We start from the raw sequence: 17,087 nt of genomic DNA, 5'->3' as shown, positions 1-17,087 counted from the left end.
ATTCAAGTTAATTTAGTGGGCCTGTGCTAGTAGAGATGTTTCTTTCCTTTTTTTCAGGGAAAACCTGTGAATAGCCCATTTTTCAGGGACTAAACAGTGAGCAATAACTTAAATTTAGTATGCTATATGATAGGTCTTTTTCTCTTCCACGACCCACTATGATGGCAGATGGCTTTGGCTAACACTTGAGAGCTTGAATGGTAAATTACCAGGAAGAATGGTCTCCATTCTTTTTATTATTAAACTGATTGCTTCATTTTTAACAAGACACTGGATTTTCAGAGACCTGCTGCCCCCAGATGCACAAATATGAACGTACCTAACATCCTGGATAGGCAAAGAATTCAAGAGTTCCAGGCAAACCCGTTGTCAACTACCATGATAGACAAGAAAAGTGCTCCAGCGGCTTTCTTCATTGCCAGAGAAAGGTTGATGTTATAAATGGATGGATGGATAGGTCTGATGCCCTGAAATAGACTACACAGGCCATTCTAATGGAACTGAACATTTTCTCTGAGCTCAGATTCAGCACAGTAGGTGGCAAAGAGCCTTTTAAACTTTGCACGGTGCTGAGAGCCTTATTCCCTGAAACACTAAGCTTCAGAGGAAAAAAATAGCAGGTTGAAAGTGAAAAAAGATGGGTTCTATAGAATGTTGTGTGTGCTGATACATGTATAGGTGTGACAGAGAGTGACTACTAAACTTCTCTGCTGTTTGTACATCTAGTTCCTAATTCCTTAGAAAGTTCTTTTTGCTGGGTGCCTAGTCTGTGTGTGGGGAGGTCTCATCTAATTTATTTTTCAGTTGTTATCCTTAGCTACCGCTCTTTCTTTGCCTTCTGATTCTTATGCTTGGATGTTTTCCTTCTGCTTCTTTAGTCTGAAGAAGGTATCCAGACATGAAAGACAGGAGGAGAATGGTGCCCAAGCTAATTAACAGCTGCTTGAAGCTATTGTTTACCATACACAGTAACATATCTCAAATCATTGGCTATTTTGCTCCTGAAAATTTTGCTAGACATCCAGAACAAAGTCTTGAAAACCAATAGCCCCGCCACAATCTCTTTGGGGTGTCTTATTTCCTCATTAGCATCGGACAGGTCCCATTAGGGGATTTCCCAAGTCCATAGATTTTGACCTGCTGGAAGATTTCTAGGACATGTATCACCCCAGTTCCATGGAGGCAGAAATCCCTTGTTAATTAGCAAACACACAATTTTACACTCTGACTGTTTCAGAAAAGACACAGGGTGTGGGGTGAGGGTGAAGAAAATTAGGAAATTGTTGTTTGAATTAACTTTTTTCTGAAGACTAGTGAAGAATATAAAGCAATAAGGGGGTGCACCCCACCATCTTCCTTCCTTCATCCTAGTGTAATAGATCTGTTAACACTAGTTATTAGGGCTCCAGGGATGCATGAAGCCAAAATGAAACTTTTGGCACTGATAAATGAACTATATTTGAGAGACAAACCGTGGTTTAGGCAAGGTCCAGAGACAAAATCAATGCTAAGGTTAGAGGTCTGGTGGAAAAACAGACCACCCCCCATTCTGATCTTGAATATGCTGGGGAACCAAAAACCATAAGGAATGCTTTGGCACCAGGGCCTTGATTCCAAACCTGTCTGAAAATCAACGGGTCCGTATTCAGGGTTCCAGTTTTGGCTCTCTTTTAAAATATTTGTATCTGTCGGTACACAGGCAATTTTCTGTCTTTGTGTGGGCATATATCTATCTATATACACCTCACACACTATTTCTATGTCATTTGAAGGAATTAGGGCTCAATCCTGCAAAGTTACTGCTGTGCAACTTCAGACATGTTGGTAGTCCCATTGAGGTCAATGAGTGCCTACATGTGCCACATGTGTAGGGACTTGTCTATACTGGCAGCGGCATGTGGGGTATGTGTAGCTACATTCACAGTGAAAAGCAGGCTGCACCCACACTGTGTTGTGTAGCTACACGTGGGAATGAAAAGCTCTGGCAGGCTGAGGTGGGAGCGGGAGCCAGTGGGACACTGTAGAGGCAGCAGGCACTGCTTGGGTGCGTAGAGAGTTGTGTAGGGTCTGGCATATCTTTACTCTGCTCGCGTAAGCAATGCTATTTATACCTTTGCTGGGGGTGTGTGCAGTGTATGTATGCTATATCCCATGGTAACTGTGGCCATAATCTAAGTGGCTGCAGCCTCAGGACCTCAATGAGCTAAAAGCAAGTTTGAGATGATTGACTGCTCTACACACTTCCTCCAGTTGGATAGAATGAGGAGCAAACAGTAAAACTGACATTTTTCTTTTAATTCACATCTCATAAGTGTTTGTCAGTTGTATGGTGTTGATTTATGCCTGTACATTTCTTACTTTGTTTCTGTCTTCGGTATCCATATTGTGAAAATCAGGCAAACACTACCGCATATAAAATTAACTCCCGGCACTTCACCAACCACTCACATCTGAATTCTGAAACTCCCCTAATATAGTGCCTGTGTACTGCAAGCCAGGGAAATGTTAATATAGACCAAACCATTCTTAAGTCAAAACATGGACAGCAGTGGTTCTCCTTATATGATCATCTCTCACTGCTCACAAGAGGAACACTTTTACCAATATTGCACTGAGTGTGTATGGTGCTTTACAAAGACTTCTGTATATACGGATATTTTCCTATACATGTGGTCCAGGAGATGGGCATAGAAACTAGTGTAAATGAGAAGATTACAGCTCTGACTAATTTCATAATGTGTCAGATTCACTAACATATAATGTAGTACACACTATGTATAACATAGTACATGTTTCTATATGCTCATGAATATTCATACCTAATATTTAAATACATGATGTTTGTTTTTTCATTTGCTTCTACATGCAAGCAATCAATTAAACGCACAGGCACCGGGGAGAGGAAAAATCAGAGTAAAGACTAGAGAGACAGTAAATGACAACCATATAGGTTAAAACCTCACCTCCCTTTAAAATATATTCCCTTCCAAATTTGCAATTGGATCCTAAATATTTCTTTCTTCTCCCAGAAAATAGTATTTGTCTTTATTCTTTGAGAACCTCCAAAGGAACATGCTATGAAGATAGGAAGTTTAGCTGAATATCTGGAGCGGGGGGACTGAATTTAAGCCTGACCCTAAGTTGCAGGTGAAATTTAAGTCATTTTGATGTCCATGTACTTGTTTGTGCCTGTAAAATTGTAGGTTATGAAGGAGGAGGCCTGGTTAAGGTTGGGCTGAGCACCAGGCCCCCATGTTTTTTTGGGCATCCAACAATTTTGGAGAGAGAGAGAGAGAGAGAGAGAGAGGGAATCACCCTTGACCCTCTTCATCTCCTCTCCCCAAAGTTAAGATGTCAAACCAAGTTATTGCCATCTCCTAAGTGCATGGGGATGCCCCTTATGGTCCTTCAGACTTAAGCTGGTATGGAATGTGGATACTTGCTTAAGAATGATGTCACACAGAGCACATTACATGGGTACTCCATGATGTGCAGTGGCCTCTGGGTGGAGTTTAGGGATTTGATCTATAAACCTCTAAATGGCCCTGGCTACCTAACAAAGTGCCCGTCACCTCTTGTGATATTCTGCAGGCTTGATCAAGGTGCCACCCACCTTTACTCATCCCCTCCTGCTTTGCATCAGGGGCACAAAGGACAGGACTAAAGATCTACTCCTTTTGGGTCACCAAGAAATCCAAAATTTAGACTCAAGAAAATGAGATTTGTGGCCCCTGGGTGGTTGGACACAGCAAGGGTGTGGCTGCTCAGATGGCAGGGCATGTTCATGCTGGGAAACCGTACCGGCAAGCTCCTGTAGAATTAACAGATTAGAGGAACAAGATGGGCTCTAATAGAGTTACACTGAATTTAACTGCTTTTAATTGAGCCCTATTCACTTGACCTCAGCCTTATTGATTTACATGTGTGCTTATTTGTTTTAAATAAAACCAGTTCACGTAGAGGAGTTTGTACCTGATTTCTTTAGAGCTAAGTAGAATTGAATTAGTTCTACTGGTAAGAAAAGCAGCACAAAAGATGTAAGTAAGAATGGTGTCCCTAGCCTCTGTTCGTCAGAGGATGGAGATGGATGGCAGGAGAGAGATCACTTGATCCTTGCCTGTTAGGTTCACTCCCTCTGGGGCACCTGGCATTGGCCACTGTCGGTAGACAGATACTGGGCTAGATGGACCTTTGGTCTGAACCGGTACGGCCTTTCTTATGTTCTTATGTGAAGCACTGGCTACACTACCGCTGATCGAGCCATAAAGTCACCTATTTATTTAAAGGTGAAAGGACCCAGTGGAGGAAGGAAGGAGAGGAAAGAAAGAAGATGCTAATTGGGAGGCGATGGTGTCAAAAGGAACAGGCCAAAGGATTAGGAAAACAAGAGGAGGAAGACCTCAGAATAATGTTGGCATGAAGGGCAACTGGCTTGAACTAGGGATGGGAAAGGGGGAGGATGGCGAGGCAAAGAGAGTTCTCAAAGTGTTAATTCTGTTTCTTGGGGGGAAATGGCACAACCCTGTCTGCAGAAAAGAAATTCAGAGATCAGAGCAAGAATTTATGCTTATTCGAGACCAGATTAGGAGTGATCAAGACAGTGCATGAGGGAGATTAAATGAGGTGGTGAATAGGAGGGCTGGAGAGGTAGCAGATTCAGACAAGTTGATGTGGAAAACGAAGCTGTCTGGAATAAAGGGAGGGGATTGAGGATGGAGGGAAAAATCAAGGCAGGCATTACAGGTAGGGAGTAAGGAGGATGGAGAGCATGGCCTGGGATAAACTGAAGTTAGTTGTTAGGCAGAATGGATGTTAAAGCAGATGGAATGGGATGGGAAGGACCAGGAGGGGACTCAAAGTGGCAGGAGAGGGCGGGGAGAAACCATGTGTCAATGCCAAGGCTTTCAGATCTGGGAGTGAGAGCGAAAGAAGACCCACCTAGGGAGAGATGATGTAATAATTGAGGCCTCGCAGGCCTACATGAATTGTTAGCATAACTAGTGAAAAGGAGGTAAAGGTTTATGAATCATCACAATGATCAGTTATATAAAACTGTTTAAGAGAAGAGGTGAGGAGACAGAAAGACTGAATATATTTAAACAGAAAACCACTCAAAGACTGTGTTAAGACTGGCAAACAAGAGGAGCAGAGAATCGGAAATCAATGAACCAAAACTGGTGCGTCGGATATTAGGCTTAATTGGTGAACAAAATAACAAGAGGATATGTTATCCCAGCCATTGCCTTTTTGGTGCCCTTAAGAAAGAGATTGGGGGGAGGGGGGCGGGAGAGGAAGAGAAAAAAACCCTTGCCAACATTGCAGCTGTGGCGGAAGAATTGTTGCCATGACAGCAGTCCTTGATACTCCAATGGGGACATCTGACTCTTATCATGACAGCAGCGAGGACCCCAACCTGATACATGTGAGATCTTCCCTTGTGCTCTCCTCTCTCTTCCTCTCCAATTTTCTTGTCCTTTCTGCTTTTCATCTGATCCTGAAATAAACTGTACTACATGGCACCAGCATGGTGAGATGAGATGGCTCATTCAGCTCTGCCTGGCCTGAGGAGGACCAGTGAAGGACCTGACCAGACCAACCAGCTGATGTCCTTTGACTGGGAAGTAAACCAGGGTCCAGAGCCACACCCGTTGTGGCCAATTTGCTGGCTCAAAGTATCTAACCGTGACTGACCAGCCACACTGCAGTCTGAGAACATCAACAAAAACTGTATTTCCCCCTTTACTATCCTATTTTTCCTTTGCCTTCTGTGTCTGTCGGTTTTACCTAAAGCAGGAAAGTGACTATCATTCCTGATTCAGAATTGCTCAACATTAACTCTTTCTTTCACACCAGGAAGGACTGTTTGACTGAATAAGAGACTGTAACCAATATTCACTGTCTCTAGAAAGGGACTTTGCTAGGTTTTGATTGTTTTGTATAAGTTATTTCAGTTTCAGTGCTCTTTCATTCAATTTGATTCTTTCCTTTTATTTGCATCAATCAATAAATTTCTAACCGTAGGCATGAATTTTATAGCATATTTGCCATTCTACTATGCAGATTGAGGTCTCTATTCTAAACCCTGGACCTTGTTTAACACTGTGTAATGTTGGCCAGTGACCGGGTTATGTAAACAGTTTTAGCCCATGTATTCCATCTAAATTAATAGAACAGAGAGCAAAACGGTGCTGAGTCAGCAGGGAGAGCCAGGTTCAGCCAGCACAAAGAGGCTGAGTTAGGTGGGGATCAAGGGGTTGTGTATCAAGCTGAGTGTCTTGGTTGATGGAGCAGAAGTCGGGGTAGCAGCAGGGGAATAGAAGCATGGAAGGGTATATAGGAGGGGTGTGAATTAGGCTGGCAAGTGTAGAAGGTGGATTCTTCTTTGTAACACTATGAGATTAAAACACATTAGACGGTGTCCAGTGAAGGGGCCATTGTTGATATCAAGAGAAGCATTTAGGTCCTAATTCTCAGTTAGACCATCTCTGTGCTCAGCCACGTGCCTCCCATATTTGGGGGCGGGTGCAGGCTCAGGCAACCTGTGGGCCTTAGAGCATTGTGCTAGGGGCCACACTCCTATCTTACCGCACCCTGACACCTCCCTCCCAGTGCAGGAGCTTGGAGTGGGGTGGCAAAGGCTGCTCTAGCAGCTCTATGCTTGGGGGGAGGGGAGCTGCCTTATACAGGAGCTAGTTCCTGGGGCTTTAAGGCAACAGAGAATCAGCTCCAAGTCATTTTCATTTTGAAAGCATAATAAATTCAACCTCTGTTTTCCATCCCTGGCTTGTCTACGTAACTGAGAATAATCAGGTGTTAGATTATAATAGTTAGACAGCAAGTCCTATTCACATTTGGCTCATGTACTGATAATTGCTGTGAGTTCCAATCACCAGCAACGTCAAAAGTACTTTACAGATCTTGTTATTTGGTCAGCCCTCTATCTCCCACCCTCTGAGATCATTATCTTCAAGAGTCTCTTATCTTATCTTAGCATTTATATTTTTAGTCATCAGCACCGCTTGCAAGTATCTAATTCACACCGCATCCTGTCTTCAGTCATCTTCCCCCCCCCCACCCGCCTTCCAAAGCAAACAGCTTCGTACTTCTACAGTGCCTGGTACTGCAATCAAACAAATGAATTAAACATTACAGAGGTAGCACACAAGTTGCAAAATATATGGCAATCTATCCTTTAGGCAAAACAGACATTCTTTGCTGCGGTGTTACACCCACCTCTCTGTATAGAATATTACTGTCAGTGTTGTGCTGAACAAAAGAGCAAACTGTGTCCTCCCCCCACCGCTTCTTCTTTTGGGCTTTTAATCCAAACAATTACAGCCAATATCTAGTAGGCCAAAGGGCACATTTCCAAAGTGTTGCACTAAGAGGTACAAGCACAAATTCAGTTAAAGTATAACAGGGGGTGTGCACACCTCCATCCCCATGCACTTAAAAAGTCCCCTCCTCTAACAGGATGGATGGCTCTTCTCTGATCATTGCAAGCAGTTCAGGGGTAGCTTGCATTACTTTGTGAATAGCCTTGTGTAAGTGAACACCTGCTCACTTATATAAGAGCGAGCTGGTCACTTACATAAGAGAAGTCACCTTCAGTTTGCCCCATAGGTAACAGTTCCTCCTCTATGTGGCTTCAAGCATTGTTGTTTGTGCAATTACGTTATCATAAAGTGTCACAGACCAAAAGAAGATTATGTGGCAATTTTAATGAGACTCATTCATTTTTAATATTTTGTGGCCGAACTAAATGAAACAATGAAGTTGATAGCAGCAGCAGGCAAATGAAAATGCTAGAGACCCACTCTGCTTTTCGACCGTTCACACTATAACTGATGGAGTGTGTCCTGAAAAGGACTCATTTAAATAAGCCACGGTGCATTTAGATTCATGAAAATGAGCAACCTCTGTCAAGCAAACAATACAGCCCCAGGGGAAATAAATCCACTTTGGGCTTGATTCGGCTCTGAGCCTAAGGCAGGATAGGTAACAGTATTGCCATCATTCTCGCCCCAAGTTGAGAGCTGCCAAAGCACTGCTTTACTCTCCAGCTAGTATCCTGCTAGGCTTCTGAGGCCTGCTCTTGCCTGGTCCCTAGCATTTTGTGGGCTACATCAGTTCACTCTGCCTCCACCCCCAAATGGGTGGGTGGTTTACACTGTTCTGATGCTGCAGAGCTTTCTGGTACTGAAGACCACAGTCGATTCCACAGATAGAGATGTAAATTGGGCCATTTATTGTAATCAACTACCACTTGATGGCGCTAGCAGGTAGCTTGTTGACAAGCAGATTAAAAGGCACACTTACACCTGTCTACGCATTCGTGGAGTAAATTCTTCTGCTTTTAAGTTCCTTGGGCAGGCACAGTGTCTCTCTCACTCTGTATAATAGGTGGTCCTAAGCATCATGGAACTTCTGGATACATTCAGACAGGTGAGCACATGGCAGGGAATCCTCCCTCTTCCTGTTTAACAGAGAGTTGCTATTCCCTGCACTGCATCCTCAAACCAGTTCTGGAGACATTCCCTCCTAATTCTCTTGGCTTCCCAGCTGGGAGGGCAGCCTGTATGGCACAGCAATTTTTCAGGTGGTGTGGTGAGAAGAAAAATCACATATTGATTCTTGAGGCTTGTAGACAGGGGACTCAATTAAGAGACTCCACAGCTGTCCCCAGGTTTGCTTCAACTGGACTTGGCTGCCCTCTGCACCCTCTCCATACACCCACACAGACCTACAAGGTATCCATTATTTTGCCCTTAACAAGTTGCCAGTGTGACCTGGTGGATAAAGCACTAGACTAGGACTCAGGAGACCTCGTCTTGGCCACTGGCTGCTGGGTGACCTTGGGCAAGTCACTGCCTCTCCGTTCCTCAGTTTCCCCATCTATAAAATGGGGATAATGATGCCAACCTCCTTACTAAAACACTTTGAAATCTGCTGATTAAAAATGTTATATAAAAGAGCTTGATATTATTACCCTTTTCCCGCTGTCAGGTAAGGCTCATCATGAATAACACTCTGAGTCATAAATGTATTAATTTTATTACAGTGGAAATATTCCACATTTTGTCATCATAAAATACATGAGGAAAAAAAACTGGTGAATGGCACCTCATTTCCCCAAGTTCAGAGAAAATGGTCTAGATCACATGAAACCACTGCTGGGAGTGGAAAAGACTTGATATCAAATATAGTCACCGAAGGATTCATTCTTACCCAGTGAGCAGGCCACTGAGCAATTTCACATCCCATTAACAATAACCTCAGCTATACCTAATTCCCTTCATTCATACATTACATACAAAAAATCTCTTTCTAAATGGCCTTCTACTTCCATCAGAGCAGACAATACTGTATTGGTTACAGTTATAAATGAACTACAGTTCTAGTACAAATCTAAGTGCTAGGTATGATATTCAGTCATGCCTGACTTGTTTTAAAATAACCACAACTTGAAGATATTAATTACAGTAGTCCTCAGAATACACTGAAAGCCAAATGAGTGTTTGCTAAATGGGTTATTAAAAAGGGGTCACACATTGTGATGTGTCATAATAAATTAGCTAAAATAATATTTTATATATATATAAAGGCTAAACATATTTCTAAAATAGAGAGTCAGTGGCTGAGTCACAAGTGCCAGGCAAGATAGGTTTAGTGCATGATTGGGTTCAGTTTAAGCCCCATGTTGTGAAGTTTTTCCTGTGACATCTTGCAACCTGACAGCGCTAATAAGTCAGTATTTCTATGAGAAACAATAGACACATCATTCACTGCATTGCAACAGCTAGTAATGTTGGAGTCATTTATGCTTATTCTTATTTCTTATTACTTTGAGGTATTGAAAAAGATCTAGAGATGTATTTTTTAAAAGTCTTGAAGACACACACTTCATTTTAGTCACCATTTGCTACTGCAATTATAATGTGATTAGCAGCCTTTATATGTTGTATATCTGACATTCAAAGTAATTTACTTGCCTGACTCTCAGATCTGGTATAGATTTGTATAGTTCACTATTAAAATATTTTCCATCTCTTCAGCACCTTTCATCACAAAACGATCCCAAGAATATTGATAAACATGTAGGGATGTCCACATCTATTATTGAATGCATCCAGCTCTGGGGTAGAACATGATATGTGTCTGACAGAACACAGCAACACTTTATAATAGTATAGGGCAAATGAAAAAGCTAGGAGAATTCTAGTTAGGTTGAATTGAAATTCGGCCAGGGTTAATATATTTCTATTTCACTTTTTGGTTTAAATTAGGTAGTTTTCAAAAGTACAAGTCCTATACCTTCCCTGAAGTTCTCCAGCAAGGTGTTTTTGTTTGGTTTTTTTGTGATTTTATATGCACATTTTTCTGTTTATTAAAATCTTTTCTTCACTGCCCTCAACTGCTGTGTAGAAGATCAACCCAGACAAAAAGGGTGAAAGTGACTATCGAAGGGAAACAGTGAAACTGATTATACATACAGTATTGTTACATGCATAAAGCATACAAACTGAAAAAATACCATTTTTCTAATTTCTTTCTGTTACAGTTACCTTAGGTATCACTTGTAACAGTAGGAGATTACACAGTGTGTGATTTTTAAGTTGCAGGTGCCCCTTGAAAAAGCAACCAAACTTGAAAGGAGCTGGAATAGGATTTTCCGCTTTAAGGCAAGGCCTAGAGGACGGTTCCCTCTTACTGTAGTTACCATTTAATCAACACACAAGGATTCAACCACCATTATTGTGAAGTGAAAATGTTCCTTGGTGAGCAACATCTTTGGTTTTCATCCATATTGTGCATTTCACAGTGACTAACCGATGCTCATGTCATATTGCCCTAGTTAATCAAAACCAACCAGCTAGTGACTCCCACCTCCCCAAAAAGACACATGAACATGGGCTATGTAAGTATTCGTGATTATATTGCACTGTTCCAGCAGGTTTGTAAATTCGTGTCTCTGTCTGTCTAGAAAGCTTCACAGTTGAATATAAATACAAACATTATCTCCCCGTTCTGTATTCCCTCTGCATGTGGGCCGCACAGCAGCAGCACAATATGTCCAGAAAAGCAGTCACATGACAAGTTCAAACACTCCCTCCTCCCCCCCAATCTTTTACAGTGTCACTGCGCTCACAGACCTCCGATGGCTTCCAGGGGTAAGCTCTTCAGCATTATCACTTGTCAGATGGCTAGTGAACGGCCCAGGAGATGCTATTCTAGTGGGTTCAAGTAGATCTCGCCCAGGGCAGGGTCTTGCTAAGGAGTTGGCAGCAGTAGTTTCTTCCCCTGCCCACCTCCTGGTGGAAGAATTACCTTCTCCATTTAGTATCCAGTCCCTTAGGTGATTCATTTCAGGAGTGGAGAGTCCCTGGGTATCGTTATTCCCGTGGGGTGTAAATGCTGCTTGGCCCTGAAACTGTGACACATGTAAATTGCTGTTGGTTTGGTCAACCTCATCGCTGGGTGATGCCATAGGTGTGCTTGGGGTGGCTTGTTTTCCTGACCTCCACCTCTGGATTTCCAGGTCTCGTTGCTCTTTAGGAAGCTTATCCAGCTGCTGAGCTTTCAGAATCGGAGATGCTCTGAAGGTTCCTCGCACAGCCAACACAAGATACCTGGTGAAAGTTACAGAAGAGTACTGCATTAATAATGGGCTTCACCAGTAATTTACCACAACATGACAAAAATCTAACTCTGTTCTTTCAGCTTCCACTGTTCTTTCAGCTTCCACTGTTCTTCTGGCAGAGAGGTGTAATGTTTCTAATGGAGGCACTTAAATACACACAGTCATCCTATTGTACAGAGTCGTTTACACTTATGATGCTATATAAATTACGATATTACAGGTTGTGTAGTCACTGCATAGGGCAAGGAAGGTCAGACACAGATCTGGTTTCACTGAAAGAAGCACTATCAGTCAGGACACTGGGGTTATATTTTCCCATATTCAGAGAGGGGTTGGGCAGAAAGGATCTTAGTTTAACATCTCATGAGAGTCTTGGAAGTAAAAACAATCCCAGCTTGTGGGTAGCTCAGGAACCAGCAAAACAGTTGGCCTCCCTAGAGAGATAGTGCCTGTCTCTACACTACCAGGACATATTTGAAAACCAAAGCCTCACCGTAAGGACAGTTTCTGAGAAGGGTTTGGAGCATGATTTGGCCTTTGTCCACACGGCTGGCCAATATATATCCTAAACCAATTAAGAGGGAGTGCTGTTTGAAACTGTGTTAAGAAAGGACCCAGTTCCCCTCTCTCCCACGCAGGAAGGGATCTTAACTCTGAAGTTCCCCTCACACTGAGATCAGGTGGTGTGTGGAGGCAGAAGTGGGACAGGGAGATAGGAAAAGGTGAAGGGCACAGGGATTTTCACCCTCCCAGTACAATGATCAGGGGATTCTGTCCCAAGAATTTGTGGACTGTTGGAAAATTGAAGAGGCTAGGGCCAGTCAGGCAGAGATTCCTTGCTTTTATGCTGCCTCTACTGCACCCATTCTTCTTCCAGCTCCCTGGCAGTGCCTGAAAGTTGAGCAAAGTTGCATGAAACTGGGAGCTCACAAGCAGCGAGATTCGTATTCTATACATAACAGGAAAGCATAGTCAGTTTTTTTTGGTCGTGTGCATGGGTAGAACTACCATGCAGAGCTACTACAAAAACCCTGCACACAAGCAAGGGCAAATGGGCACGTCCTTCACCGAACACTAAACGTCTTAGCAACTCCAACTTATAGAATCAATAAATACAAGAAGTTGTGGCCACGAGGAGGAATTGAGGCTCTAGGATTTTAATCCTACCTCCTAGAGATAGTCAGGACTCTGAAAGTTGTAAAATCCAGGTGGGAAACAGGGGAGATAAGGATCAATCAGCATGCCAAGAGGAAGAAAGTCACAGAAAACTTAATTTGAGTGTGAGGTTGTACATCACAGGAAGCAGTGTTTTTGATATAATGGAGTTCTGGGGGGGAACTTCAAGCTGAATTTTGTGTGAACAGAGACTCCTAAAGACAATATTCTGGGGTGCCTGCAAGAGGGAACAGCAATGACACAAGAACACAAATCCTTAAGCTCAGTATCCTGCTGAGGCAGCAATGATCTCAACCTTGCTGAATCCCCAAGATAGAGACATGAATTCTTAACAATGTGTTTGATCTAGCTCAGGGTCAGAAAGCTCAGGGTCAAAAATGACAACAGGAATATGGGCTGATAGGACCCCAACCATCATATAGGAACAAAACAGACATTAAAAGATGCTGCACCCCAAAGATGTGGGCCTGCATTGAAATATGAGGCACTTCATCTTTACCTTATATAGCACAGCACATAAACAGAAGTAAATCTAAAAACACATGGAAAAATAGTACTCATTGGACAGGTATTATTTGAGGAAAAAATGTTATCTAGTCTTAAATGGTCACCTTTCTGATCATTTAGGCCCATATTTTATAATGTGCTTGAAAAGCGATCTTACAGAATACAACATTAAAGGAACTGTTTTCATAACTAGTATTTACAGTTCACGACAACCATAAACGTGAAACTGACTAGAAACAAAAAGTGAAACAAACTAGTCTTATTTCATTGTCCAAATTGAATGTAGTGCAAAAAATAAATTAGCAGCATAATTTGGGAATAGGAGATTTGTTTTTATAAACTATTTTAGTTCTAATAACCTAAGGTGTTAACAACAACACACATAAGGAAATGAAAGTATATATTTTTAGCCTGTCACCTATTAAAACAATTGCATTATCACTGAATATTTTCCAATACATCCATTATTTGGCATATAGTTGTGACCCTGCGAGCCCCTCCATACCTGCTGGCAGAGGGCACACTATACTGTAACTCACAATAGGTCTGACACACTCAGTGCCCTCAACACATCATTGACGTGATATTCATTTAACAAGTGTCATGTAATAAGTCATTTGAAAACAACCACCATGCTGGTCATTAATATCACCATGAAATGTATGTAACAGAGTTGTATGTGAAATTATGCATGCCTTCTGATATTGTTTTGTAATCTGTAAACAGACATAGGAGGCAAAACCGTTTCCCCCCTTTTTTTCCTTGTCTGACCAGTTTGATCACAGGCAGAGGACAATGCAGGTACATTTACATATAAGGTAAACAAAGTCATCAAGCAGGGGAAAAGACCACTTAATGATCACAACCACAGATGAAGTCTGTACCCCTCAGGAAGCCTTCTTGGCTCTTGAAACAGAGACAATGGACTTTGGGGTAATACATGTGGGAGCAAAGAGATATTTGAGTCATCCATCTCCTGGGAGAACAAAGAAGCCAATTCACTGTATCTACAAAAGATGGGTCCTCCTACTAAACTAGTTGGAGAACGCTGATAACTTAGTGTGAGTAAGAAACCAGGGTGAGACCATTGTGCTGTGAGCATGCTGCTGGTGTCAGGGCTCTGAGTCAAAGCTGCACAGCACAGAGGCAATCAGGGTTCCAAGGCAGGTGGTGAGAGAAGCCCTTTTTGGTCTGAGTGAACCCCCAAAGCATTACAATAGTAAACTAAGATTTTGGCTGTACGGAGATGTTTATATATAAAGAAGATATTATTAATGATCCGCAGTAACGCATTGCCAAATTTTAAGATGTTAATTATTTAAAGATGTAGTATAATATAGTGACATGATAGAAGTAGATATTTTTCAAGATTTTACTGCATTTGGGGACAATTCAAAACTTATACCTACCCTTTACTGAACAGTGGTACAATGAATATTGCTGTACCCATAATACTGAACACTTTTATAGCAGCTTTTCACTTGTAAAATCGCAAAGCACTTCACAGAAGCATGACCATGTCCATTTTATAGATGAGCAAAAGGAGGCACAAGTGACTTGTCAAAGATTAAATCACTGTATGAGCCAACGGCTGAACTGAGAATAGAAGCCAGGTCTCCACGTTGGACCAAACATGACTCTGAGACATCTAAGGACAATATTGTTTTTATCTATACAAGGCATCATTTTCATCATCATTATTATTATTTTACCCTAATGCCCTCAAATCCCAACATTAGGAAGGAAAAAAAAATCAAATGTTCACACCTTGGTAAAAGTGCTATGAGTGGTGTAATGAAGCACACTAAATAAAAGCTAGGATCTGACAGCTGATCCTCCATAAGCCAGTAGGGGCTTGTGGGTTCATTGCAAACAACGCAGACAGCATTGTAGATAGTTGAGAAGGTGAAGTAAAGCAGAACACTTCCAATCATTGTGATCCAATGGAAGCATGTCTACGAACAGAAGCAGAGAACACATTAATGGCACCAAACACTGATGCTAGATCCCATAACTTTAGTTTTAGGACAGGGGAACATATAAGGATATTAAAAGGAACATACCTGTACAGATCATGTTATTGAGAACTATTACATAATGCAATACATATATATTACAGAATAAAACATGCCCTTCTCCACATAACTCATTCAAAGGACAATAATTTGCAAGTAACAAAGACTATCTCTAAGAGCATGGAATAAAGCCTCCTATTCTTATTCTGCAAGAATTCTGCGTTGTTCTGTCCCAAAGACCTTGTATGAATAATCAAAGGTATTCCAGGGAGGCAATTAATCTAGGCAAATCATCCATTTTTGTTGGCTCACTGATGATACCTTGCTGCATATAAAGAAACTTATTTCCTTTGTGTGATCCAGAGTTAAAAAATGACTCAAAGACAATTCCATGGCTTTCTATAGGCCCTATCTACACTATCATATAATCATATTTAAACACACAAAACCTAAAATTGTCATCTGTACACATCACATTTACAGACATACCCAAGTTTTCATTTCTAGAGCTTGGTGCAAGAGAATTGTGAAGAGAGAGATGGTATTGATGGGGGTTCCAAATGTGAAGACATCAATGTCAGAGTCTTTGTACGTCTAGAAAATAGACAAAAATCAGATATGCATTCTGACTAGTCAAGGTTTAAGAAAACACTGGTGTTTTGGGTTTGTTTTTTTTACTTCTTTAAAGAAGTACACCTCTACGTCAATATAACGCTGTCCTCGGGAGCCAAAAAATCTTACCGCATTATAGATGAAACTGCGTTATATTGAACTTGCTTTGATCCACCAGAGTGCGCAGTCTCCCCCCCACCCCGGGAGCACTGCTTTACTGTGTTATATCCAAATTTGTGTTATATCGGGTCGCATTATATCGGGGTAGAGGTGTAGTGTTTAAATCCTCTACGTACTTACCAAATAAGGGACAAAGAAGCAGATGAGACTCTGGTAGAAGGCATCCAACACGGCAATACTAAAAGTTGACAGCTTGTAGGTCTGTAGGAAGTGAGGGATAACCATTATCACACTGTTTCTGCTAGTTTGTACTGCATCCATTAACTCATCTTTAAGAGCCTGATCCTGCAGTTCTTATTCAGGCAAAAATCCCATAAGGGCTGTATGATTGGGCCAAATGTTGTTCTTTAAAACTCCTTTCCATGGAACAGTAAGTTTAGGGAAATGTAATGTGATTGCACATGTTGACATTTACGCCTTTATCATGACTTTTAACGCAAGAGCTGCAGTAACAGATAGGGTCACTTGGGAGTGGCAGGTTGATGGTGTTGGAACAGGGTAGGACCTCTTCAGAGAGTCTGTTGGCAGCAGGACTACCTTCCACACTTTGTATTCCAAGAGCTGGACTGTCAGAACATCAAAGTGAAATTAGTTTGAGTCATGGGTGCTCAGTACCACTGAAAATCACACCCCAAACTAAAAATGTGGCTGCTGCATAAAACAGAGGAGCCCTGGCTCTTTGTGTATTCCACTGTTCGGGGACCTGAAAAGGGCAGGTCAAGATCTGCCCTCAAAAAAGGTTTTGATTAGAACAGATTAGAAAAGAACAGTTGAGCCCAAGCTAGGCTAAGCATTTTAAAATGACAGAAAAAAAATGTGTGCATTTGTAATAAATAAATAAAAGATCAGCCTGGTTCTCTGAACTTGACAGGGAGGTTTGAGAAAAAGCTTAATATAATCTCTTATACATATTCCCTGATTATTATCAATTTCTGAGTATTCAAAGGAAAAATGAA

At 41.7% G+C, this 17,087-nt stretch overlaps 1 protein-coding gene across 1 annotated transcript in view; it reads right to left on the bottom strand.

The window, feature by feature from the left end:
- Positions 1-9,082: 9,082 nt before the first annotated feature.
- The window catches only part of ATP10B (ATPase phospholipid transporting 10B (putative)), a 235,171-nt gene continuing 227,166 nt past the window's right edge, over positions 9,083-17,087 (bottom strand). Inside the window, exons 20-23 of the mRNA XM_045028481.1 lie at positions 16,252-16,332; positions 15,829-15,933; positions 15,092-15,279; positions 9,083-11,630 (exon numbers count right to left, since the gene is read on the bottom strand). Of these exons, the coding sequence (XP_044884416.1) occupies positions 11,129-11,630; positions 15,092-15,279; positions 15,829-15,933; positions 16,252-16,332 (876 nt within the window). The 3' untranslated portion in view covers positions 9,083-11,128. The remainder of the gene's footprint in view (positions 11,631-15,091; positions 15,280-15,828; positions 15,934-16,251; positions 16,333-17,087) is intronic.

Source organism: Mauremys mutica, chromosome 8 (genome assembly GCF_020497125.1).
Source record: "Mauremys mutica isolate MM-2020 ecotype Southern chromosome 8, ASM2049712v1, whole genome shotgun sequence".
In the NCBI taxonomy this organism is placed as follows: Eukaryota; Metazoa; Chordata; order Testudines; family Geoemydidae; genus Mauremys; species Mauremys mutica.
Note: the sequence above shows the minus strand (reverse complement) of the source record. Positions and strands in the feature narration are given on the sequence as shown.